General features: G+C 37.2%; 1 protein-coding gene across 1 annotated transcript in view; it reads left to right on the forward strand.

Moving 5' to 3' along the window:
• PTPRZ1 (protein tyrosine phosphatase receptor type Z1) overlaps window positions 1–26199 on the forward strand; it is a 118544-nt gene that overhangs the window by 21243 nt on the left and 71102 nt on the right. The window contains 1 exon segment of the mRNA XM_042468581.1: window positions 11385–11450. Coding sequence (XP_042324515.1) covers window positions 11385–11450 — 66 coding nt within the window.

Raw genomic sequence — 26199 nt, forward strand, 5'->3', positions numbered from 1 at the left:
AGTAGTCGGTTTAGGATTGCAGCAGCAGCCCACTTTGAAAGCGGCCCATGCAGTTACCATGGTCCTGGCTTGATCAGGGCCAGAGTGGCCTCTGGTTGCTCCTGGCAGGCCATCTGCTTCATCTCTAGGTCTATCTTCATAGTTCTGCATGTTTGCTTCTTATAGAGATGTTCCTGGTGCTTCTTTCTTTTAGTGGCAAACTTTACTATAACTTTATAGACTTCTGTTATATATAGTTATTGCTTCTGCATGAATTGAGATGATGTCCATTCAAGACGCCTGGCTTCTTGGGAACTGTACAGCTTTTAGCAAAAAGCCAAGGAGGTAGCACAAGGAATGAAGTGTGTCCCTATGTGTCAGGATCAGGGTTCATCATCCACAGGAATGAACATATGCTGTCCTTGAAAGCCTTACTTATGTAACTTGGCATTAATTCTCTGCATTTTTACTGGGTGCTTCTTACAGTTGCTGTATTCCAGCTGGACTTCCAAGAGGCATTGACTGTGCTGTAGGGCAGAACAATGAACTACAGTGTTCATGAAGTGTAGCAGCTGCTGGACCGTGAAGAAGATGTCTGTTTTTCTATACATCAAGTGACCTTCATTTTTGCTCTGATATATAAGTGATTACCATACATAGTATTTGGTGACCAGATACAATACAGCTCAGGCCTAGTGTACCTTTGGTAGTTGTGTAGAAATTGCACATGTAACTTTCCCCCTTCTTACATCAATGTGACATGTCAAGATGCACCTTCCTAAGGTTTTTACTCTATAAATCAGAAGTTCTCAAACTATGGGGGAATACCCCTGGGGAGCCAACACTTGGAGGCCCTGATCCACCCTTCCCTGCTATCCCAAACCTTTTGTGTCTTGGAAAGGAAGAGAAAGGCGAGGAGGTGCTTGGAGCAGTTGCCTCTGAATAAGGGAGTAGGAGAAAGGGAGCAAGTAGGCTTGCTGAATCATGGCTTCTGGTGGGCCTCATTCTGAGCTGCTGCTGCTTCTTCTTTATCCACCCATCACATCAGTGCTCTAGTTTGCTGATGTAGTCTTTGTGATCATATGAAATTGCTGCACCTTGAATGATTCAGGAACACTGGAGGCGAGGGGACGATTTCCTGCCATTTAGGAAGCATGTCAGGCTTTCAGACACACAGACTTCCCTGACATTTTAATGACATTAGCGCTGGTATGAAAATCTTCTTTGTCTAGTGTGGCCTAGTCAAATGGTAGCCAAAGGAGAGCCAGTGTCAGTGATGGCCCCCAGCGGAGGAGGAGGATGATGCCTCTTGCTCAGGACCGTCACCATCTCCTGGTTCTGGATGAGCTCCCCAGAGGCAAAGGAAAAGCAGCTGAATGTTGCTGTGTGTTAAGTATTGAATTTAAATAAATAAACAGTTCTAATTTTAATGATATTTCCTTATAAAATGTTAAAATATGAATATGAATGTGGAAACAAAAATACACATACTAAACAAACAAAATATTTTTACTCATGTGTTATGTTGAGTGTGTGTGGGGTGTGTGTGTGTGCAAAATCCTCATATAAAGGGGGTCACAAGGGTAAAAAGCTAGCTGCTATAAACCCACTGAAAGGCCAGAAGTCTGAATGTCTATTGCATGCGTGGGAATCAGGAGGTTATTCGGATTTCATTGGACTCCCAACATTATATGTGACTGGATATACTGGCTAGGACTAATAGAAACTCCAATCCAACAACCGTTGGAGGCCAAATGAGTCCACCCCTAGTTTACTGCATCATTTGAATCCAGAGTAGACCCACTGAATTTACTAATCTCAGTGTAAGATCTATATATTTTAGTCTTCTCAAAGGATGACTAAATATTGATCCCATAAGTGTCCAGTGTTACCTGAAATGTTGACCATATTTTTCTAAAGAAGGTTAGCTGTTCAACAGGGAATGTGGAAAATTGTAGGACTTGGGTGACCATGCACAGTGTTAATTTAACTACAAAATACCTCTAGTCAACAGGTATATTTACCATTCTTCAATTCAGAATCAGGCAATTATGAATCTCTGTGTGGCTCTGAAATTCACTTCCCACTACCCCTCAACATTGGCTGCCCTGGGTAAGGCAGATGAGGGTTGTAGTCCAAAATCTGGAGGGCCAGGTTGGCAAGATGAAGTTCAAATTGATTGTTCCCCTTCTCTTCTAGTTTCTTATTTAGATTTCTTCAAAGGACTATAAAGGCCATCAAGATTATTTTTTCAGAACATATTGGCTTGTGATCCAGTGAGACATTGTACTGTCTTTGGCTTCAGGCAATCTTTCCTTTCTTTCATTTACAGCACAAAATGATATCTATTAATTTATATTTATTAGTTGTCAAATCAAAGATTTATTACCTTTAAAAAGCTATTAGGTACTAATTTATAACAGCTAATAGTACAGTCAGTCTTTTTAAAAAAGAATTCTCTTTACTTTGTTACATTATTATAAGTTACATTAATATTATATTTAGACAGCATAAAACTTCATGCTAATTTCCCCCAGCTGAAAATTACTTTGCATGAAAAGTACAATGTTTTATTACACAACAGACTCTCATATAACAAAGTCAATGACCTAATGTAGTTGGTTTGCATGATATTGGGCATGCATATCTGACACATTCTTAATCCATATTTTATTATCCAAGTCAGAAAGACTTTATTTTATATGAAAGCACAATAGAAATATAGGTTTTGCATTGCTGATGCTGAAAACAAGTGTCTCTAGAAACCATTTGCTTGTCCCATTTTATTCATTTGCCATGCTAGCATAAATTTCATTAACCTCTTAATTTTCAATGTTTTGTGCCGTTCTGTCCTGCTTCTATCAGTATTTTCTATTCAAGGGACAATTCATCCCGAGAATCAGTGTGGTCTTTTGCTAGTATTTATTTATGGGGGAACTGTGATGATAGAAGCATTTCAACATGCATTTGGACATGACCTGGATAACTTTGTGTTATGATTGATTTCAGCCTATGCAAAAATAATAGGTTCTGGGTTTTTCAGATATTTTAATGGAAATATGTCTTTCCTCACCTCTCCCATCACCTGCCTAAATGATCAGAAATGCAAGGCATTTGTGGCAATTGATGGTGTGTTTGTAAAGAATACATTTACTTACAAATCAGCCTATTTAGAAGGATGATAAATCAGCAGTGCTGTTCTTTCAGGGTACAATCAGCATCAGCCCTATCCCAGTAATTTTGAAGCACTGGTGGCTTCTTTTCTCCAGTACTTCTTTCCATCATGTGTTACAATCAGAACATTACCTTTTTCAGAGCACCCCCACAACAAATTCCAATCTGACAGAGAACCTCTTAAAATGGCATAGGTCTCTGCCAGCATACATATGGCAGTTGTCTGGGGTACAGAGGTTGCTCCTCTTCCTCTGCTTCTTGCCCACTTGTACAATAGCAGCAGGGAGTTTCTGTAGCAAAGCTGTCCCTCCCAGCACAAATCAGTTTCAGGGTTCCATTTATGTGTATTCTGGCTGCCCTTGCATGACAAAAGAAGAAGGACCAGTCTTCAACCCCAGTATAAGTCATTCTTCCATGGATCTTTAAGGACTTCTGGAACAAGCACAGGCATAAGCACATAGCCTATGCCTGGTGGGAATGAAGCTGTGTCAGAGACCCTCAGCTTCTGTTCTTCACTAAGAGTGAGGGCATTGCAGGAGGTGCTGGGTGTCTCTTTCTGCAATGCACCAGAAATTATATATACTATTTAACTGTCAGTGTAGGCCACTAATGGTGCAGCTCCTAGGCAGAGTGAGCTCCCTGGACCCCACCTTTGTGACCCTTTAGGTCTGTCACCAGGCCTCAAATTCAAAATGAAGCCAAAGTACCCCACCCCGCCAATCACACACAGATGTACAAAACAAGACATCCCAGACCCAGAATCCCTACTCATCCTAAATATGTCACATTTTCTTTTTGGAGGGGAAACGGAGGAAAACTGGAATTTTGGAGGGGAAACAGAGATCTGGGTGTGGTCAATGAGGGTGTGTAATTAATGAGGTGGAAAATTAGCCCCAACCCCTCACAGAATTGCCCACCCTGATGTAAAGCCTTACAATTCATGCTACTGTATAATGTGTTGGTTTCTCAATTAGGTTTCTTATTTTGTGCATTCCTGTGTTCAATAATTGTTTCAGTTTTTGTTTGTATTATTTTATTGCAGCTATAGGTAAACCTATAGGTGCTATAGATAAATATTTGCAGTGCAATCCTATAATGTTTACTCAGAAGTAAGTCCCAATAATTCAGTGGCATCACTTGCTTTTGGGAGATTGCAACTCTGAGAAACCCTCAGTCAGTATGGTCCTTTGCAGAGCTGTAATAGTTTTTGAATAGATGGGGTAGGATGGGAGTAGGATGGTAGGATGAGAATATGTATTTAAATAAACTGATACAAATTTCAAAGGGTTGGAAATGAGTTACTTAAACAAGAAAGAATCTTGTGACACATTAAATAGCACAAGCTTAATAAATGCACACTTTCCCCCATTATCTGGAAAAAAGAGAGGTGGGGGCAAGAAGCTGTTACAAAAATAGCTTTGCAAATGATGTCAAGCTCTGATCAAGATTGGCTTTGCACCTTTTTTTATTCCTAAATGTTTAGTCCTTCTACCATTTCTGATTAATGTTTACTGGCACAGCTTCTGCATCCACTTTAACTCCATGTGTGTGTTAGGAAAAGGTTAACTCACAGCTAGACAGAATGAAAGAAAAAGATAATTTCACAGGCAAAGCTTACTCCCTGGGGGCTATAAATGAGATGAAAAAAGAAAGGGGAAAAGAGTCAGGAAAATAATGCTTTCAGTGCTGAGAATGGTTGTGAAGTGTGAAAGGTTGAGAAAGTAACCCAGACTGTAGCAGGCTAGGAGGAGTTTCTGACAATAGAGATAAGAACCCTTCAGAACTTGTAGGAATAATTTTATTGTGGCTGTCTTTGGAACTGTCATATATACAAAAAATATGTATGCTTTGTAGTTATATATATATATGAATGTTATGCATCATTGTAATTATCGCACCTATTTTTATTCCCACACTAGGCACAGGATGTAAACACACAGGGATGAATTCTATCGCACAGCTCCATCCCTGGGCAGTACTCATCCCGTACCTGATCTGGGCTTCTCCTGAACCTTTTAAAGAATGGGAGAAGCCCAGATCAGGTATGGGAATCTATCCCTGTACTATAGTGGTTTTTTTGGGCTATCCCTGTACGTTTACATCCTGCACCTAGCTCAGGAATAAAAGCTGGTGCAATAATCTCCATATATGCATTATGAAGCTCCAAACTTCAGTCAGCCACAAAGCTTAATATATTCAGGGGTAGCAGTGATGGCTACTCCTTTATGAGCTACATCCATATACAAATGTGAGAACTGGGCAGTGTAGAAAGCTGATAGAAAGGAAATCACCTCATTTGAGATGTGCTGAAGGTGAGTGCTGAGAATACCATACCATGCCATACCATGCATTGTCAAGAGGACAAATAAATGAGTCCTATCAGATCAAGCCTCAACTCTCACTGGGAGCCATGATGATTAAACTGAAGCTGATGTACTTCAGCTTAATATAATAGCATCCAAAATACTGTAGACAAAACCATGATACATTTATTGAGAAAACCAAAATGCACAATATATATGTTGCAAGTTTTTGAAGCTCCAGTGGCTTCTTCATCAGGCAAAGATGTTAAAAATCATAAAGCAGTAAGAAAGAAAAAATGACAACGGTAACCATAGCCTTCCATTCTCTCAAGATGCTGTGGTTGTTGTCCTCAGTTCAGATGGTATGGAGGGATATTAATTCAGGCAGGCCTCTCCTCCTGGTCATGGTAATACTGGGAGAGTCTTAATGTTCAGGAAATAAACTTTAAATTGCATTAAGAAGACAAAAAGCTACTGCCTTTGAGATTTGGATCCAAAGCCATTGGAGCTTTGAATGCTTGCAACATGTATGGTGCGTATTTTGGTGGCCCAATAAAGGTATCACTGTTTTGTGGATTTTGGATGTTATTGAACATTGCTATATGGCCAACACAGCTACCCCTGAAAAAGCTTAATATGTAACCTTGGACAAGCTATGTGTTATCATCCTAACCTTACTCACATTGTGGGATTGTTGTAAAGCTAAAATGGTGAAGGTGAATGATGTGAATTATCACAAGCTACTTGAAGGAAAGGAGAAAATAAATGTAACGGAATAAATTCTAGAATAAGCTTCCATGAAGTAAGGCTGTTCAAAGTGAAAGGCCCTTCAGTTGTTGACATTAAATCAGAAGCATATTTATTAAAGGGATTAATTCAAGTGTGGTATCTATGAAAACACAGAATTCCTCAAGAGGAAACCTATTTGAAGCAAAGAGTTCAGTGAAGAAATGTGTTTATTTACGTTTTGTGTTTCTTTTGCTTTTCATGTTAATTAGTGGGGGATTTTGTGCTGTGAATTCTTTTCCTATGAGGGCATATGATTAGAATTGTTACATGATCTGCCCTTGACTTATGGAGGTTTTTAAAAGCTTGTGACGGAAAATAGTAATTAACCCCAAACCTAGTAAATTTCAATCCTTTGGGATCAAAGGCAAATACGTTAGCACCATAATTAGCTTTATATGGTACAAAAGTGGATTCCAGATGGGAAAAGGAGATGCCTTTATGAGCTTAGTCAAAAGGGAAATGACTGCAGTGGAAAAGCAACCCCTGATTGCTTTGGTTGAGAAATAAACAAGATGCCTGTTTTATGATAATGCAAATATCATATGCTATTTGGTGAGAAAGGTTCAAAGCCCACAAAAATGTTGAGTAAAGGCATAGAGGTGAATTCTCAATGTGAAATAAGCAAGAAGGGCAGTATGATTCTAGGTGGAAAGCAATCTAAAATAAATCTTGGACTCCATATAGACATATATTGAATTGAAGTGCATCTCTCTCTCTATATATATATACACACACACACACACACACACACACACACACACACACCTGGGGCTGTCTTACCTATACTACTCCTTCCAGTGCTTCATGCAGATTGTCCTCTTTATTATTTTACCCAGAATTTTGTATATTTTACTACTCACCAGCATTATGCTGCTTAAGTGGCAAAGCTATAGCTTTGTTAGCTCAGGTACATGACAAAAGGAACATTATGTTAATTAGAATTAATTAAATTTCACAATTTTATGACTTTCCATCTATTTTTGTTAATTTTAGACATATGTTATAGTTTTAGTACAGCCAAATGTTAACTGATGACAAAAATTGTGTTATGACCAGAGGGAAAAAATACTGTATCTGTAATGTTGTAACTGTAATAAGATAGAAATGGATAATGTGGAACTTGTACAGAAGCAGTTTATTCTGCAGAATGGTTGAGTTCTGAATTTGTGTCCATAGCAGTTTGTTCAGTGTATACAGAAAGGTGAAGTGACATTAACCCATACAAAGAAGTGGTTGTTTTCATGAAAAGCAGTCAAGACATGAATTGCATTCATGTAGACAAGTTAATCGGAGCTGAGAATCACTAAGGATTCCTGTTTCAGAGATGACATTTGTAGCCACCTCTAATGGTAAAAATATAATAATTAGAAATTAAGGGCTATTTATTAGTACTCCTATAATCTGCATAGTGTTCCATCAATTCAAAAAGTCTGTCTGTTCCAAAATATCTGCACCAGATAGATTTATAAAAGCTATCTTACAAATTAAAAAGAAATCATTGTTCTACCCTGTTTGTGACCATTTCCCTATATGTTGTACAAAAGTGTGAACAACTAAGAATTCCCAAAATGTAATATAAATAATATTGCAGTATTCAGATGGGACTTCTGTGAGGAAAACAGCATTAATTAAAATGGTACAGAACTCTGTCACGATATTTATTGATCCAGAGGCCAAGATTTAATATTGCCATTTCTTACAAGTAGCAACATCTTTTCAGGAACCATTGCTCTTAAAGACAGTATGAAAGGTTTGACTGAAGTCAGGTGCTATAAACTCTGCACTTTCACATTGCTGAAAAACTAATAATACTTGACTGTGTTCCTTGATGTAATTTCAGCATTAGCAAAATGGAAGGCATGCAGCTTAGTTGGACTTGTGGGATATATGCCCATAGTAGCATCACCCCCATACCCCAGTAATGCGGATGAGTTCAAAGGGATCTTGCTGATCTAAGTGGCTGGCACACACAACATGATAATGGCTACATCTCCCTTAATAAAAATTTCAGAAAGTCTTAGAAAGATCCGTGACCTAATTCCATTTCGCCATGGCACATGGAGAGCTTACTATTACATGGCATGACCTTTTTGTATATAGTTAGCTAATCTGTATCCTGTAACAGAGTGTCAGTGCTAAAGGGCTGCTTCTTTAAACAGAGGGCTAAATAGAGAACAAGGTGACAACTCAGAAAGGCCATGAATTCTCTTATTTGGTTCAACAGCCAAAATGAGACTTTTCTCATTGTGTCAGTAGGAGAAGCTATAAAAAAGAATAACTGTTCTGTTAGTTCAAAGGTTAGATAGGTAATGCTTACAGCTGCTCTATGTCTGTGACTATCTCTACACCTCTCCTTTAGTATCATGATCTGAGTTTGGAATGTGTTTTAGTAAGGTTCTTAACTTCAGGTTGTATATCTATTCTGGCTTTGTGGAGAATCTTTTAGATTTTGGCTATTCGTCTGGGTTTAGTAGGGTCTTCGATAAATTTAGGCCTCTTAAAAGTAATGAGTGAGAGGTGGCACCTCTCTTTACCTGTAAACATCTCATTAGCTGCTATATAAAATTGGATGGGTGGATATCAAGTGTTAGTATAACACTCACTCAGCTTTACATGGTATATTTCTGATGCCTATACTGTATAGTCAGAACTTGAGTGGATCTCGACGCATGGCGACACTGTGAATGAGACATCTCCAAGAATCCCTGTCTTCCACTGCTATGTTTCGTTCCTGTAAAGTCATACGTGTAATCTCCTTAATAGAGTCCATTCATGTAGCATGTGACCTTCTTATCTTTCTACCTGCCTCCACCTTTCCTAGCATTATTGGGTTTTTCCAGTGATTCATGCCTTTTCATGATGTGTTCAAAGTACAACAGCCTCAGTTTTGTCATCTTGGCTTCCAGAAAGATTTCTGGCTGGATCTGCTCTAGGGCCCATTTGTTTGTCTTTTTGGCTGTCCATGGAATCCTCAGCTCTCTTCTCCAAACCCACATCTCAAATGAATTTATTTTCTTCCTATCTTCTTTCTTAACTTTCCAGCTCTCATATCCATACATAGTAATAGGGAATACAATGGCTTGTATGATTCTGACATTTGTCCTCAGTTGTATATCTTTGTATTTTAGGATCTTTTACTATTTCTGTTTCTTCATTGTCTAGTTTGAATTTGTGTAAATTCTCTGTCTGTGGTCATTATTTTTGTTTTCTTTATGTTCAACAGTAAGCCTGCCTTTACACTTTCTTCCTTGATCTTTCTTAGTAGTTGTACTAAGAACTGCTAGTATTATGGTGTCATCTGTATATCTTAGATTGTTGATATTCCTTCCTCTTATTTTCACTCCTTCCTCTATGTCCAAGCCCGCTTTTCTTACAATATGTTCTGCATATAAGTTGAATAGGTAGGGTGATAAGAATCAGTCTTCTCTTACCCCTTTGCCAGTTGGGAACCATTCTCTCCATGTTCTGTTCTGACAGTAGCCTCTTTCAACCTGCATCATTGTTTTCATGTAATTACTTTGAACTGAAGTGATTAATATATAACTACATAGGAGGACTATATTTCTCACACTTCATAAATTTTCACATAGGTATGCAGATAATTTGCTCTTTTTGGTTTTATTTCTTTCTCCTGGAAATGTTCATTAATCAGATTAATGACCCAATTTAGAGAGCATTTGCTAGTAACCTTTTGTAATGGGATTATGAATGACAGACATTTAGCAGGATGAATGTGCCCCATTTGCCTAGTAGAAGATGCCATTGTAACTATGCCAGCACACAACAGAGATGTATGTAGATACTTCTAGGAGTAAAGTGTCTAGTAATGATTACTAAGACCATAATAACTAGAATATTAAAGCACAGCTTGGGAAAGTTACTTTCTTGGGCCATAACTCCTGCAGTTCCCAAACCAGCATCACCAGTGACCCTGTTTAAAAATTTCCCAAGCTCTGCACTACAAACAAAATAGCCCCATTCAAAATAAGTCAGCTGTCTTAAAACTCAGTTGTCTTTGCATCTCCACCAAATATACGTCTGCATGAAAATATACAGTACTCTGTCCAAGAAATCTCTATTCTGCTTTCCCTTAATAATGTCAAGGACACCTTTGAGGCTTCACACTCCCTTTCTGCCTTTACAGATCCTTAGACAAGACCTTCTCCTTTATCACACTAGGGAGCAAACAGGATTTAAATGAGAGTTAAATTAGAGGAAACCAGGAAATGTCATGTGATAAACATCAGGCATTTCCTGGTTTTCTCTAGTTTAACTCTTGTTCACATCCTGTTTGCCCCTTAGTGTGATAAAGCAGCTTGTATGGTAATTTTCTTCTAGGACATGTTGCAATATCCCAGCAGCTTAACCTCTTTCCCGCCACCTCTGCTTTCCTCAGGATCCTGTCCCTTTCACAAATGTCTTTTTGACATTTCAGTTTCCTCTTCAACCCTCCTTTCAAAAGCCAGTACTCTGCTATAACTGTTATATTTTAACTCCATTTTCCTCATCCCCTTCGGTCGATGGCATGCAGCACCCCAACTGTCTACTTGAGCCCTCTCTATTGATAACTGGTAGACCGGGTATCATAAGAACAGTGAATCAGCTCTGGGCTTTTATCTGAGGCTTATCTGGAGTGTGGATTCATTCTGGTTTCTGACTGCTTTGGAGGCATGCATTGTCTAAATGGCCTCCCTTCAAAGTTGTTGGAAACCACTTTATTTTGCCAGTCTGTTCAACTCCCATGACAAATAATTACTAACATATTAGCCCACTAACAATTTCTCCCCTGTATTGTATTTACTTGCAACAGTGTTTTGCTCAATCAATCCAATTTTGAGTTTGTCTGCCTGTGAGAAAGCTATTTAGATGAGGATTTTTTCTGAAGGGGCAGTGACAGGTAAGGTGGAGGCTAAAATATGCAAGTGAAGACTGAGCATTGGAGACTGGATATGGAATTATTCATGTTAACTACTTACATTGATATCTAAGGGGAAACCGAGAAGGGACACATTGTTTGTTTTGACATTGTGTTAACAAAATATCAAGCAAAATGAATGCATTGTCACTGGTGGAATTTGGTTTTTGATCCTTTATGCTATATAAAACTGATATTTTTGTTTCTGTATGCTTAATTTTTAGAATTGGTTTCTGGATACTTTAGACAGCAGCGGAAATCTCTTGAAGACATTGACTGGTCCTACTCAGGTAAGTACATTCTGTAGTATTTCATAATATTTGCTGTTATGAATTGTTTTTCCTTGGATGGGCAAAGTAAAATGAAACAGCTGCTTCAAGAGTACTCCCACATATAGTAAATATTAAAAGTATTAGTAGGTCAGGGAGTGTTCATGGAAGGATATGCTTATTCAGGTTTTGGAAAAATGGATTTTGTTCTGTGGTTGATTGAGTATTTTCCCTCTTAGATGCCACCTATGCTAAAAAAAAATCCTGATAATAATAAGTCACTGGACAAGGAGAAGGAGGATAAAATTCTTCATTTATGAAGCAAGATGCTTTTTGGAAAATCAATGCAGAAAATGCTAGAGTTGAATCAGTTTTCCTGCTAGAGTCATAGTATTGAAGTAATCATAAAAAGTCTTATAAAACTCTGTTTACACAGTTATTGACTGTAAAAGCTCTTGTCTGCAGACACTGAAGCCGAAAGAGTGGTTTGTGCTTAATCAATATAGATGTGACCCCATTTTTATTTATTTTTAAAAGGTGTTAAAGAAATGTATTGATTCAGTTTTCTGATGGACATTACTATTTTCCTGTTGGGCTCTTCCCTTGAAATAAAGGTTACAATGTTTATGTGAAGGAGGATAATTTAAACATATATGGGAGACAACATCTTCACAATGTTATGAGAATGTAAGCTGGACTTATGAACTTGTAACTCCTGAGAAATCATGTTTAAAGTTTTTATGACTAAACATGACCCCAAAAACCTACACCTCCAGCTTGGCAACACCCCAGCTGGAGAGTTTCTGATGTGCCGCAAATAAGGCACTGAGAAATGATATCTGCAGTGCTGTCTCAGTCACAAGGTCCACTGATGCAATCTGTTGCCATAGGATATCAAGGGGTTCTCCAGCTGCCTATTCTCCATGTATCCCATGACTAGGATAGCCCATCCTTTCCTAGCTCACTGTGACCTGCAGCACATTGGTGTGCTGCTATGCTGAAATATAAGAGGTTTGGGGTATGTTGTCATCAGACATAACTACAACAGTGGAGTTCCATAATCATAGTTATATTTCACAACATAGAATCTTGCCCATTGGACCTTACCGCATTGCCCCCTGGGACGTGAGGGGGGTGTGATGAAAGGGACGGGATAAAAACCCATTCTACCACCCAGCAGAACGCCACTTCTGCAAGTTCCCATTGCATTCCAGATCTGTCCCAGAGGAGGCAATTTTCAGGAACTGTTTAAAAGCGTTCCTGAAAATTGCCTCCTCTGGGATGGATCAAGAACGCAATGGGAATTTCTGGTGGTGTGTGGTAGAATGGGTGATAGCACCCATTCTGTTCTCATCTCCCTCCCTTTCATCAAGCCTCCATCACATCTCAGGGGACAATGCAGTAAGGTCCATTATTTTCCGTGTGGGTAAGTTTATAAAACTGAAGCACTGTAAATGTTCATGTTTGCTTTTGTGCTTATGAAGAGTCGGGCATTATGTTCATAAAAACTGAAATTCTATGGTGGTGCACATGGAAAATTCAATAATGCCAACATGGAATTCATAAGAATCAGATTTCACAAGCTTCTCTCAAATATTCCATTGAAAAATATTGTTGGTAATTTCACAGCATTTCTTATGAATAATAACATCATTCCAGTTTAATCTTGTCTTCTTATATTATTTCTGAAAGTTGAAATTAGTTTTAAATTAATTTAATATTTTTATTAAAAATTTTTTACAATAAACATTTTATTTTTTTTCTACAAAAACCAAGACGTTTATCACAACCTATACAGAAAAGAATCTCCTTTTACAATAAATTAAATATGATCAAATCTCCACAATATTTATTGTTTTGTAAGGCTTCTCACTCACATACAAATCATCTGTTTGTGCTAAGTCAGATCCCTTGTCCTCCCTGTAAAGCAGGAACAGTTTTTGTCTTTTATAAGAATCTTTATAGCTATCAAAATAATATGTTAAAAATTGAATTTGTAATCCACAATAGTAGATTCCTATTGTTTACGTTATTATTTTAAAAAATTATCCTGAACCATGTCATGCGATCTCAGGCTGGCATTAAATCAAATGAAAGTATGTAAGACTTTAGTATTTGGTGATATGTATATTTTTTCATAATTAGGAAATCAGGCTGGAATATTATTATACTGATAATCTTTAAAATATGATATGCTGTAACTATAATACATACTATTCTGTATGTTCCACCTAAGGAGGTAGCATTTCCATATGATCAACATACTATGGTCATGGTCCAAAGAAAAGTCTCAAATGTATAGAAGTGAATTTGTATAGAATGTATGTATTTTAATAATGTTTAAGTTATATATTTAAATAACTTGCTCAGCAGCTTACAGAACAGTGTGAACAATTACTTTTCTTCTGGTCCTTCTCATCTTTGGTTTCATTTACCTCTCATTAGATGATAGCAAAATTCACTGCCTTTGTTTACCTATGAAATGATACACAACATCAGGAATTCACTGAAATACGGAAGGCACCTTTTTCTTTTTCTTTTCTTTCTTTCTTTCTATCTTTCTTTCTTTTTTGTATTTAGGAGCAGATGCACCAAAATGAATATTTTATTTTATAATGTTCTCATGAATATATATTTTTCTTGTCATATTCTTTTTTTTTAGTTGAATTTTTTTTCCAGGTTTAATCGTTTTTTCATGTATTTTTAAAATGGAAATATTGGAATTCTGTAATTTAAAAAAAAACTTTATAGGTGCATTGGGAGACATATGATAATTGAAAAATAAGTAATCATCTGGGGTTTAAGATGTTTCATGCACCCAGTCTTGCCTGTTATAATTAAGTTAATCAATGTGCATTTTAATGAGGAAATTTAATTTTTGCCTCAGAGAAATTCAGTTATTTCTTTCAGTAATCAAAAGCTTGGTTTAAAATGTCATCTCTGGGGCAGATGGAAACTTGATGATGCACTAGTGGTTTTTAATGTATCGTCTAGTTTATTTTTTGTGGAGCCATCACAATGCCTTTAGAAAGAACTATTATGGTGTTCACCAAGTTACCCAATTTAAACAATGCCGGCACTCCATGAGGTAGTGAAATAGTGGTTTTCAATTACCTATGGTACGTCATTGAAATTTGTTATGTTTAATTTAAAATTAAACAAAAACATATTTTCCCACTTTATCCATGTGAAAGATGTAGATTGTATCTTTCTAATAAGGTGTTGATTCCTTTGGCTGCAAAACTGCCGAACTGTATGGAATTATTGGTGTTGTGTGCCTTCAAGTCATTTTTTTACTTAAGACAACCTTGTTGTAGTGTTTTCTTGGAAAGATTTGTTCAAAGGGGATTTGCATTTACCTTCATCTGAGGCTGAGAGTGTATGACATGCTCAGGTTTACATGCCTCATGGGGATTTGAACCCTGGTCTCCAGAATTGTAGTCCAGTGCTCAAACCAATATACCATGCTGGCTTTCTGTGGGATTCTACAGTCATAAAACGTGTAACAGGAAGCAGTGTACTCTGAAAGGTTAATCCTTCATTGAACAGAAATGAGAGTTGGATCAAAACGTAGTCATGCTTAGAGGAGACCCACTGCAATTGATTTCACTAGTATGGCTGAGTCTCAATCCAGATTATTATTTTTTTAAAAAAAAACATCAGATTATTATTGTCTTTAAAAATAATTTGGAAATATAAAACAGAATGTAAAACAGAATGTGCTACAGGTGGATATGTGGTATTGCATCCTGAGTTGCATCAGTCTGATTCTGATGGGAAATTTTCCAATTGAAGGAGGGCTTCTGAAGCAGAATGCATGAAAAATGGAAACTTTCTGGAAATTTTGAACATTTGGGAAAATTCATAAGGAATTTGGATTTGGAGGAACATAGTTCAAGACAGTATGTCTTGAAAAATGTATACATTTTATTTTTTAAGTTCTCCATAAAAGGAAGAAGAGGAAAGAGGGAAAGAAAATGGAAGAGTGTACTTTTGTGACTGGGAGTTCCAGCCACAGAAATCTCAATTTTCATTGTTTAGGGCAGAACTCTTGAAATAACATGTTATAGGGTGGTTATTTCTGGTTCAGAATAGGATATGAAGTCCCAATCAATTCAATGCTGACAGTAGTCTGAAATATTCTGAAATCTAGTGTTTGTGATTGTATTGGGATTTTAGGTACTTTGGCCACATCATTAGAAGGCATGAATCATTGGAAAAGATAATAATGAAGGTAGAAGGCAACAAAAAGAGAGGGAGATCATATGGAAGATGGATAGACTCAATCAGGGATGGCACAGGCATGCATTTGTAGGACCCAAGACGAGCAATAGAGAGCAGGGGGTCTTGGAAATGTCTCTTGGATTGTTAGTGCTGGGGAAAAACTGGCAGTCTGCACACAGAAGACTGCCAGCCAGGAAGACAAACACCACTACTGAGTCTTGAAGTAGTTCACAACTACTGAGGTTCTTCTGAAAAGGCTTTTAATCTTTGCTGCAGCAAAGATTTACAATCACGATACAGCAATATTTACACAAACCATCATAATGCTGTGCCATCAACCAACATTCACACCACCACATTGTGTACTGGAGCATTCATCCTTATGTACACAAATACAGCTAAGATTCTGATCCTACCCCCTACTAGTGTTTCATCAGCTTTCTGCCATGTAGCCACAGTGACAAGGCAGTTTGGAACTGCTATGACTCATCTCCATGCTCATGTTGCATCAGGTGGTTCCTCTGAGTCAGCATTTCCTCTTTAACCCATTGCTGCACCTGAGACATTTTACACAGCCTGGGGCAAAAATATACTGATAGTCATGGTTGGCTCAAGGGCAGTTAAAAACAACAACCTTACCCACCACCCACTTCCACAGCCTTCTCCAATGCTCAGATTGTTCATTAGAGGATTTTCTAGGCATTTTCATCTGTATCTTTCAAGTATTATCCCAAGTACTTTTGTTTTCAGTTGCAAAAATCATTTATTTTATTGTTTATTTCTTAAAATATTTATATCCCATCTTTTTCCCAAGGATCTCACAGTGGCTTACAATAAATCAATTTAAAACAATAAATAATTACAAAAGTTTAAAAAGATTAATATATATATTAAGTGGCTTCTCTAATTAAAAACAAACAATTTAAACCTGATTTTTTTGGGGTGGGGGGGAATAATTGAATCATAAAACATGGACAGCCAGGGTAAATTCAGTTTGTTTTCAAGAGTTTAATAAAAAGCCAAATTTTAATTAGGTGCAGAAATGATTCCAGTGTTGGAGCCAATCAGGCCTCCAGTGGGAGGGAATTCCATAACCAGCGTCTCACTGCTGAAAAGGCCTTCTCCCATGTCTTCCCACAATATATTTCCCTTACTGATTGGACATGGAGGAGTGTCTTTCCAATACATCCCAATTCTCAGGCAGGCATAAATAGAAAGAGCTCATGCCCTAAAGTATCAAACTTCAAAACCATTTAGGACTTTAAATGTTATTGCCAGCACCTTGAATTCAGAAAGGAAACATACAGCCAGAACAAGTGTTATGTACAATATCTAGTGGCTACGTTTTGCACTAGCTTCCCTTTCCAAGTAATCTTCAAGGGCAGCTCCACATAGAGTGCTTTGCCACAGTGTGGTGTAGTGATTTGAGTGTTGGACTGTGACTCTGGAGACCAGAGTTTGATTCCCACTCGGTTATGATTTCCACAAGTGACCTTGGGCAAATCGCATGCTCTTAGTCTTGGAAAGGCAATGGGAAACCTCCTCTGTACAAATCTTGCCTTAGGGTCACCATAAATTGGGAATGACTTGAAGGCACACAATAATACAGTAATAGCAACCATGAAGTTACCAGTGCATGGACTACTGTGGCTAAGTTATTCCTGTCCAAGAAAGACTATAGCTGATGGACCAGCTGAAGTTGGCACTAAGCACTCTGAGCCAGCAAGTCCATCTGGTCTTTAGTGACAAAGATGGATCTAGGAGTACTCCCAGACTATATACTTGCTTCTTCAGGGGGAGTGCAACACCATCCAGAGCAGGTAACCTACCTTATTTTGGTAATGGACACTAATAACTTGCAGGTGCAGAGGTTTTAATAAGTTCCTTCACAAAGTACTTCTAAATATCTTTTAAAGGTCTGTCATTTATTGAGTTTTTTTCAAGCATCTTCTCTTGCTGCAAAGTGACAAGCTACCATGTTATCCATATAATGGGATACTAATGGACTGCAGTAGGGACTTGGTGATTGGTTGTTTTTCCTCGTGAGAATCTGAAATTTCTATTCGACTTAAACAGAATGCATGTCCTAGTTGATTTTTAAAAATTGCTTAATATGCCAGAGGCAAAATTAGCTTCTAGTAATTAATAACAACATTAATAATAAAATTACATTCTCCCACTGTACAGTGTACAGCTTCTTGGTTTGAATTGCTTTAATGTAATTAATTTAAACATGAGACCATGTTTCAAATTTAAGGGTAAAGATGAAACTGACAAAATGGACCAACACTAATTCTGCAGATAGCAGCAGAATTAGTGAGCAAAGTTTGGGGAGATAAAAGGAATTGGCGTAGGCCATGGCTGGCAGGCCAAATATTTTATGACTAGTTTATTTTATGACTAGCTTCTGGTCTTCAAAGATAAACTGTGTGAAAAGGGGTATGTACCTAACCCAGTTGAGGTTCAGAAACTTGCAAGAATACATTAGACTGTTGCAAGGACAGATAACATCCAGATGCTTTTGAACTCCCTCTCCCATTGTCCCTTATCCTTGGCGGTGATGGGAGTTTCAGTCCAACACTGGGCATTACACATGTTCCCCATCCCTGGTATATCTGGATAACCCATATACCAACAACATTCCCTTAACATTCCTATAACTCTGGAATAAATTTTAATGCTTTCAGGAAGGTTTTAAAAACTTTTTGTTGAAATATATCATGGAAGTATAAGTCAATGAATTTGTTGAAGTTTAAAGAATGGTGATTTATAAGGTAGATGCTAAATCATTTTACATATTATCAAATCAGGATAGAAAAAAATCCTATTCAGTAGAAGATTCATATGTAGCTGAGCTTTTGAAACTGTGATAGTTATCAAGGAAAAATGATTGCATAAAACTACAGAAATGTGATAGAACACAGTTTCAGAACAGTATAAAGAATCTTCTATGCTGCTCTTGAAAATATAGTCACAATTCTGAAGGAGCCGTTTTAACAAAAATGTGTAAGAAAAATACATAATAGAATGTAAAATTAGCTCCAAGGAGAAGAAGAATGTGCACTTAACAAAGCTTTAATCTTTTATATTATAGTCCATTTTATCACGTACTTGAGTATAGAAAAAAATGAATAAAAGCAAGAACAGTTTTACACATAAGTGTAAAATGGAAAAAAAATCCATTTTTTCCATAAGCAGTTTAATAGAGTCCATTTATTCAGTTCATGAAGTTTACAAGTCAGATACGACTAGACAATTATATCAAAGGGGAAACATTTACCTTTACCTTTTAGGTAAAGGGCAGTAGGAAAAGAGGAAGGGCATGTTCCAGACGAATAGACTCAATCAAGGAAGCCATGACATTGAGTCTGCAAGATTTGAGCAGGGCTGTTGATGATAGCGAGACTTCGAGGTATCATTTAAGAGGCTATAAACTGAAGTCAACTTGACAACAGTTAACAACAGTTTGGATCTATAGAAAGACTTTAAGAAGAAGTGAAGGTAGAGAAACTCCTGATTCTACTGGGGAGTGCAATACATGTGGGAATAGGCAACCATTCATGGCTACATGTATGGTGAGACATAAATATAATGAAAATGGGGCTTGAATTCTCAGACATCAAGATAATAATTTTGTAGGGAAATTGTACTAACTGGGGTTTATTGTGATATCAAATGAGGTTTTCACTGCTTGTGTTTCTTGACCTCAGTGGAAATTCTGATGTCTACTTCTGGATAGGGCCAAATTTCTGACAATCAAGTTATGTTAGTTCATATCCCCCAACATTTCACACATGAAAACTAGGAGTCTGCCCGCCCCCCAAATTAACTTGAGCATAAACTACTTTTTTCACTTTGAATTTACTGCGTTGCAATTGAAGTAAGCTAAGGACAAAGGAGGAGAGGACAAGGAGGGGAGAGAAAACTGGGACTTTTTAAAAACAGCTGAAAAATTGAGATCAGGGAAATTAATCAGCACTGTTCCTGCCAAATCAGGACAGTTGAAGGGTATGTTATTTCTGCTTTCAGTATCACAGCTTGTCAAAAAAAAGAAAAGAAAAAAGGACCCTATAGGACATTTTTGTCATACTACATTACATTGCACATGACAAAAAAGGATCCCCGTAGCAAAGACAAATGGAATTGTTGGGTCATTCTTTGTCCTAATATAGAAATAGGGTGACTAATAGATGTTGTATGTTGGTGTATGAATGTATACAAGCATTGATAGATATACTGTATTATTTAAAGGTGATTTGATAATGTAGGTGTTTATATAATTATATATTCTTTTGGAAATAATAATAGAAGAGTTATTTGTTTGTTTTTTCAAAAAATTGTCCTAGCTTGTGCCATACATGTCAGATGGCTGAAATGTAGGAACATTGTTTGCAACAGTTCAGGTAATACTGCTGCCGAATGTCTATGTTGTAAATCAAGCCTATATCAAAGGCAGACTGCTCCCACCACCGCACCTTTGGTATACTACTGATGATGCCATTCTTTGTTATCCTCACAGTTAAAATATGAATCGGGCTGTAATATTACCTGGATGAGCTGAATTCAAAATTGGTTTTATTTCTGTATAGGGATGAGCAGTGTCATACTGGTCTTGAACAAAATAAAATTATACTTTATTTTCTTCAGAAATCACAATCTACTAATATTTATGAAAGTTTACTTGTCACTTTGGAGCTATCATTATCATGAGCCTTGGGTCAGGTTTCCTGACAGCAACATAGGTTGCAGTCATATATCCACTGATTTGGGATTAATTACTGAACTCATTAGACATGTATAGAACTGTGAAGCTGTGTGTAAATTGAACTGATCTCTGCAAACTTAGCAACCAGTATATCTACGCATCAGTAAATTTACTTAGATTATGTGCCATTCTAGCCAGTAGATAAAATTTAATGATTCTTAATTGAATCAAGTTTCTGGTTTTAATTGTTCAAAGGTACATAGCCACAACTCTTCATTAGTACGATAGGTGTGCTTCTGTTCAGGAAAGGATTTGCATTAAATGTCAGCAAAGCATTTAAATTTTATCCATTTCTACTTCTCCATCACATAGAAACATTCTGTTCTATGTGGTCCTGCAATTTTCCAGAATAATATCATATCTTACATATTTACATCCTCAGTTCTATCAACTGCTGTGACAGGCAAAAACAAGCTATTTCACCCCCAATTCCTGTTGATGTTTTCTGGTGTATGCTTGACTAATTCATTGTAGCTGGAAGTCAGTTCATTCATAAGTAGCACCCTTTGAATTTTTTGTTTTGTTTTATCCTTCCTGAATTTTGGCGGCAGTATTCATAACTAGTTCTTTAATAACTTGCAGGGCAACAATAGACTTCATGCTTCCCCATTCATCACCTTGGAAGGAATCTTATCTAGTTAAAATAAATCTATATTGTAAAACTGTGTACAGTATAGTAAAAATGGATGGTGGGGCCTTGGGAGCTCACCCATTCTATGCCTTTCTCTTTGCAGTTTTTCCAAAAGAATAGTTTCTCCCCTCTTTTTTAGCTATAATTTTTAGTTTCATCTCTCCACGTCTGTTAGTTACTAGTCTTCACTCCAGTGGTGGAAAATGTATGGCCCTCCAAGTTTTGTCACATAGCAGACCCAGCTTACAATGCTAATGAAGAGGATTATGGGCGTTACAGTGAAGTAATATCTGGCCACACAGTTCACAGCCCTGCTTTACTCACATGAGAAACAGTAACTGCTCAACTGTGTTTTCCTCAATTATCATAGATTTCATTATCTCTGCCCTGTGCTGGTTCTACATTACAGTATATGGGACATAGAATAATGGATACAGAAAGGAACTCTATCCATTTAGCAGATACTTTACATTTGTAAGGGTCATCATGTTGCAGTGCGAGGCTAGCCCAGCCATGCAGCAGGATGAAGTAACTTGTTTCAGAAAGCTCTGTCAATGGGGCAATGGCAATAGATAAGGCACAACATTGGTATCTGAATAGTTCAATAATTTTTTTTAAACAATGTTACACCTGGTTAGAGAAATGGAGAGATTTGGGCTGTTGAAATATCACTATAAACTTTAGATTGGCTGTATTTTGTACAATTCTAGTAGCTAAAATGCAGTGTATTCAGTGGGGCTGATATTTGACATTGATTGGTACAGTGGCAACATGTAGTTCTTTTCATTATTTCTGTAAATTTGTAATGAATGTACTAATGGCATTTTAGATGTCCGTTTAATCATGGCTGTAATGACTGAATTGACAATTCAGTCAATCAGTATTTATTTACTATACAGTAAAAACTGTTCTATGACATCTTAAATATATCTTTTTAAAAAATCTAAATCTACAGTTAGTAACATTAAAAACAATTAAAACACTAAATAGTAATCATGTCTAGAGTCTAAAAGCTGTTTATTCAAAAATTGTGATTGAATCTTCGCTTCTGCTAAGTAAAACCACTTTATAGGTCACCACCGTATTTCTGTCATTCAGCAAAAAGATCAGCTTGTCTGTTCAGAGTGGTCCACAGTCTTTAATTAGTGAAAGATGGTCTTATTTTTCTTTGCAGGATAAAGAGAAAGCATAATGACATGTGTGGAAGCTCGTATAATTTCTGTGGAAATTTGTTGAACAACAAATGATACAGGATTATACAGGATTGTATCTTAACTGGTTGTCTTACATTTTGCTCAGAAAATACAATTATGGTTATGCTGTTTAGAGGTTTTACACTGAATTCTTAATAAGGACAAAAATACATTTGATGAGATAAGATAAAGGGTAAGATAAAAGATCAGAGATAAGATAAACAAAGACCAATGACATAATTCGTAACTTCCCTGGCTTCTTTAAACAAGTTACTACTACCCATCATTCTTTTGACCAAGATTTCAGTTGAATTACAACAATGCAATATTTTTGCCATAGACATGGTTTTGGTGTTTTAAATATCTGTTCTTTCCGTGAATTTCAAAATGTTAACACAGAATAAAGCTACTAATATCATAAATTAAGACTACAGTGGGAATTTCTGTGCATGTATTTCAGATAACATTTATAATATAAGACTGCAATCGGGAATATAATTAATTAAAAATTAAATTCCTTTTATTTCTTCAAGATTTGACATATAGAATGGCCCCAAATTTAAAAAATAACAACTATTTATAGTTTTATATGTACATTTGTTATTGTTAGATAGTAATGTGGCCCAGATGTTTTTTCTTCTTTTATAATAACAAATTTGTTGTGTCCATATGACTGTAATATTAAGCTGCTGCATTGGGATGAGCAACATTTATATGTGTATTTATTAAGATTTTTATCTGTTGTCCAACTGGCAAATAGTCACCGTCTATAAATATAAAAAGCAATACAGTCAGAACTGACTGTAACAACATAGATTTTACAACTCAAACAAATATTCAGTTGAAATTACTGGGAGTTTAAAGAATGGTACGAGCTAGTACAAAAAAGAGGAGAGAAAAGGTCATGGTCAGAATGCTTACCAGAGGAAGAAGATTGTATTAGCCTTGTCTGTAAGTGTTACTAGAGAGGGTACAAGCTGGATCTAACTTAGAAGGGCATTCTCACTACTGAAAAGTCTTTCCCCCTCGTTTTCACCCATTGCACCATTCTGGATGGCAGCATCCAGAGAAAACTCTGAAGATGACTTAATAATCAGGCAGGAACAAACTGGTGGCTTAAATATCCTAAAGGCACTAGATCCTGACTGATCTTGGAAACCAAGAAGGATCAACCCTGGTTAGTACTTGAATGACAGATGACTAAAGAATGCCAGGTGTTGTAGGCTACAGTTCAGAGGAAGGATCTGGAAAAACCACCTGTGTATTCCTTGCCTAAGAAAACCCTATGAAACTCATGGGGTCACTATAAATTTGCAGGTGAGTTGAAGGCACTTACTCATACACAACATACTGGTAAACTGGTCCTAAGCCATTTAGGGCTTTAAACATTGCCACCAGTACTGAGAATTGGGCTCACAAACTTTCTTTGTTGCTCTGTTCTGCACTAATTGAAGTTTCTGGACCATCTTCAAAACAGTCCATTCCAGTAAATCAGGCCCCTTTGTGGGGTAATGGTAGCTGGGGTATCTCAGCACACTGAGCATTACAGCTGGTAACCACTTGGGTCTCAAGTAACAGAGCTAAATTTATGAGTGCATGTACACACACACACACATGGACTACAAGCCCACATCTTCCAGGGAACCCTCACAGAAATGGCCTTTTTATGCATTACCTCAGGCTTTATTGTTGCCAGTTTTACCATGTGAAACCCTGTTCTTAAAGACTTGCCTTTTGTTTTTTCTTTAAGTGTTGCCTGTATTTGTCTTCTTTAGAAATGTGTTGTTGATTGGAATCCTTTTTATGTTCCATAAGTTTAGGATTATGTCTTTCTTGATAATGATTATGGAAGCCTGGGATAGAAATAAATTATTTTTATTGAAATTGAAATTGAAATTGCATTGGAAGAAGAAGGTTTACCACATACATGCTTTACTAATGCATGTTCTGCCTTTGGAAATATTTCAAATCATCTTGTTAGCTGATTTTTGTTGTTAACTGCCCCCAAGTCGATCTCGACCCATGGCGGCCCTCTGATGAGAGATCTCCAAGACCTTCTATCTTCCACTGCTCTGCTCAATTCCTGCAAACCCATACTTGTGATCTCTTAAGTAGACTCCATCCATCTTGCATGCGGCCTTCCTCTTTCTACTTCCCTCTACCTTTCCTAGCATTACTGTTTTTTCCAATGATTCATGCCTTCTAATGATGTGTCCAAAGTATGACAATCTGAGTTTTGTCATCTCGGCTTCTAGGTAGATTTCTGGCCTGATCTGTTCCAGGACACATTTGTTTGTCTTTTTGGCTGTCCATGAAATCCTTAGCATTCTTATCCAGCACCACATTTTGAATGAGTTGATTTTTCTCCTATCCTCCTTAACTGTCCAGCTCTCACATCCATACTTGGCAATAGGGAACACAGTGGCTTGTACAATTCTAACTTTTGTGCTCAGTTGTATATCCTTGCATTTTAGGATCTTCTCTAGTTCTTTCATAGTGTCTTTCCCATTCTTAATCTTCTTCTGATTTCCTGGATGCAGTTTCCATTTCTATGATTGTTTGATCCCAGGTATGGGAATTCTTTTACTATTTCTATTTCTTCGTTGTCTAATTAGTGTAAGTTCTCTGTGGTTATTATTTTTGTTTTCTTTATGTTCAACAATAGGCCTGTCTTTGCACTTTCTTCCATATCTTTCTTAGTAGTTCCAGGTCTTTGAGGTTTTTCTGCTAGTATTATGGTGTCATTTGCATATCTCAGATTGTTGATATTCCTTCCTCCTATTTTCACCCCTCCTTCTTCTGTGTCCAAACCTGCTTTTCTTAAAATATATTCTCCATATAAGTCGAACAGGTAGGGTGATAAGATGCAGCCTTATCTGACTCATTTGCCAATTGGGAACCATTCTCTTTCTCCATGTTTTGTTCCGAAAGTAGCCTGACTATATTTTTCAATATCTTAGATGGTTCTGTAAAGGACCATCTTGTCTTCCATGTAGCTCAATTTCCACATGAAACTGTTGAGGTGGGTCATAGATTTGGGCTTAGATGTCATCATTGTGCTGATGATGTATCCAACTTAAGTCAGATTCACAGAAATCGTAAAGGCTATGTAACAATGTATCAAATAAACAAAGGATTGTATGTTGCTGATAGAATTACTATTACTTGAAAGGAAAGATCCATGACTGATGCACAGCCTGGGTGCCACTCTCTTGAAGTATTATATTTTCAGTTTAGTGGGCACATCCTTTACCTGCAGAAATTGCCCAAATTTCATCACCACAAATCTCCAAGTAGGAGAGAGTAAGACCTCCTGGAGAGTCATTAACAATCAGGTGTAGACAATAATGAGTTAGATGGAAAAAAAGTTCTGATTTGGTATAAGGCAGCTTTCTATATCCCTGTGCTTCCTCTAGGCCTGTTACAGACTGCCAAAATAAAGCTGCTTTGGGTCTCTTTGGAGGTATGCTGTTTAAATGATGCATGCATCCTAAGAATCTGGAAGCTTCACCAAAGCTGCACTCCAGTGCTTAGGAATGGAGTCTGGCTTTGGCGCGACCTCCAGACTCTTAGGACCCATGCATCATTTAAATAGCATACCTCCAAAGAGACCCGAAGCAGCTTTATTTTGGCAGTCTGTAACAGGCACTAGATTCACTGTTGCTCCTGAATATTCTGGGCCCTCTGTGGACAGCACCATTCCCCCAAAAAGCAAGAGTGAACTGGACCTTGTTTTTAAGGGAACCCATTGCTCTTATAGCAGTGACATCACTAGGGTTGATGTAACCCAGTACAGTAACTCATGGTATCACCCCGGTTGGGAAAAATATATCTACCTCCAAATCACAGATTTGCAATATATTTTATCTTTTTTCCACTCTTTCCCTGGCCTTCATGAGCCTTAAACATCTCTAATGCCCCTGGCCCATTGCAACTGACTAAAATTAGGATCCTTGT

Source organism: Sceloporus undulatus, chromosome 5, assembly GCF_019175285.1.
Source record: "Sceloporus undulatus isolate JIND9_A2432 ecotype Alabama chromosome 5, SceUnd_v1.1, whole genome shotgun sequence".
NCBI lineage: Eukaryota > Metazoa > Chordata > Lepidosauria > Squamata > Phrynosomatidae > Sceloporus > Sceloporus undulatus.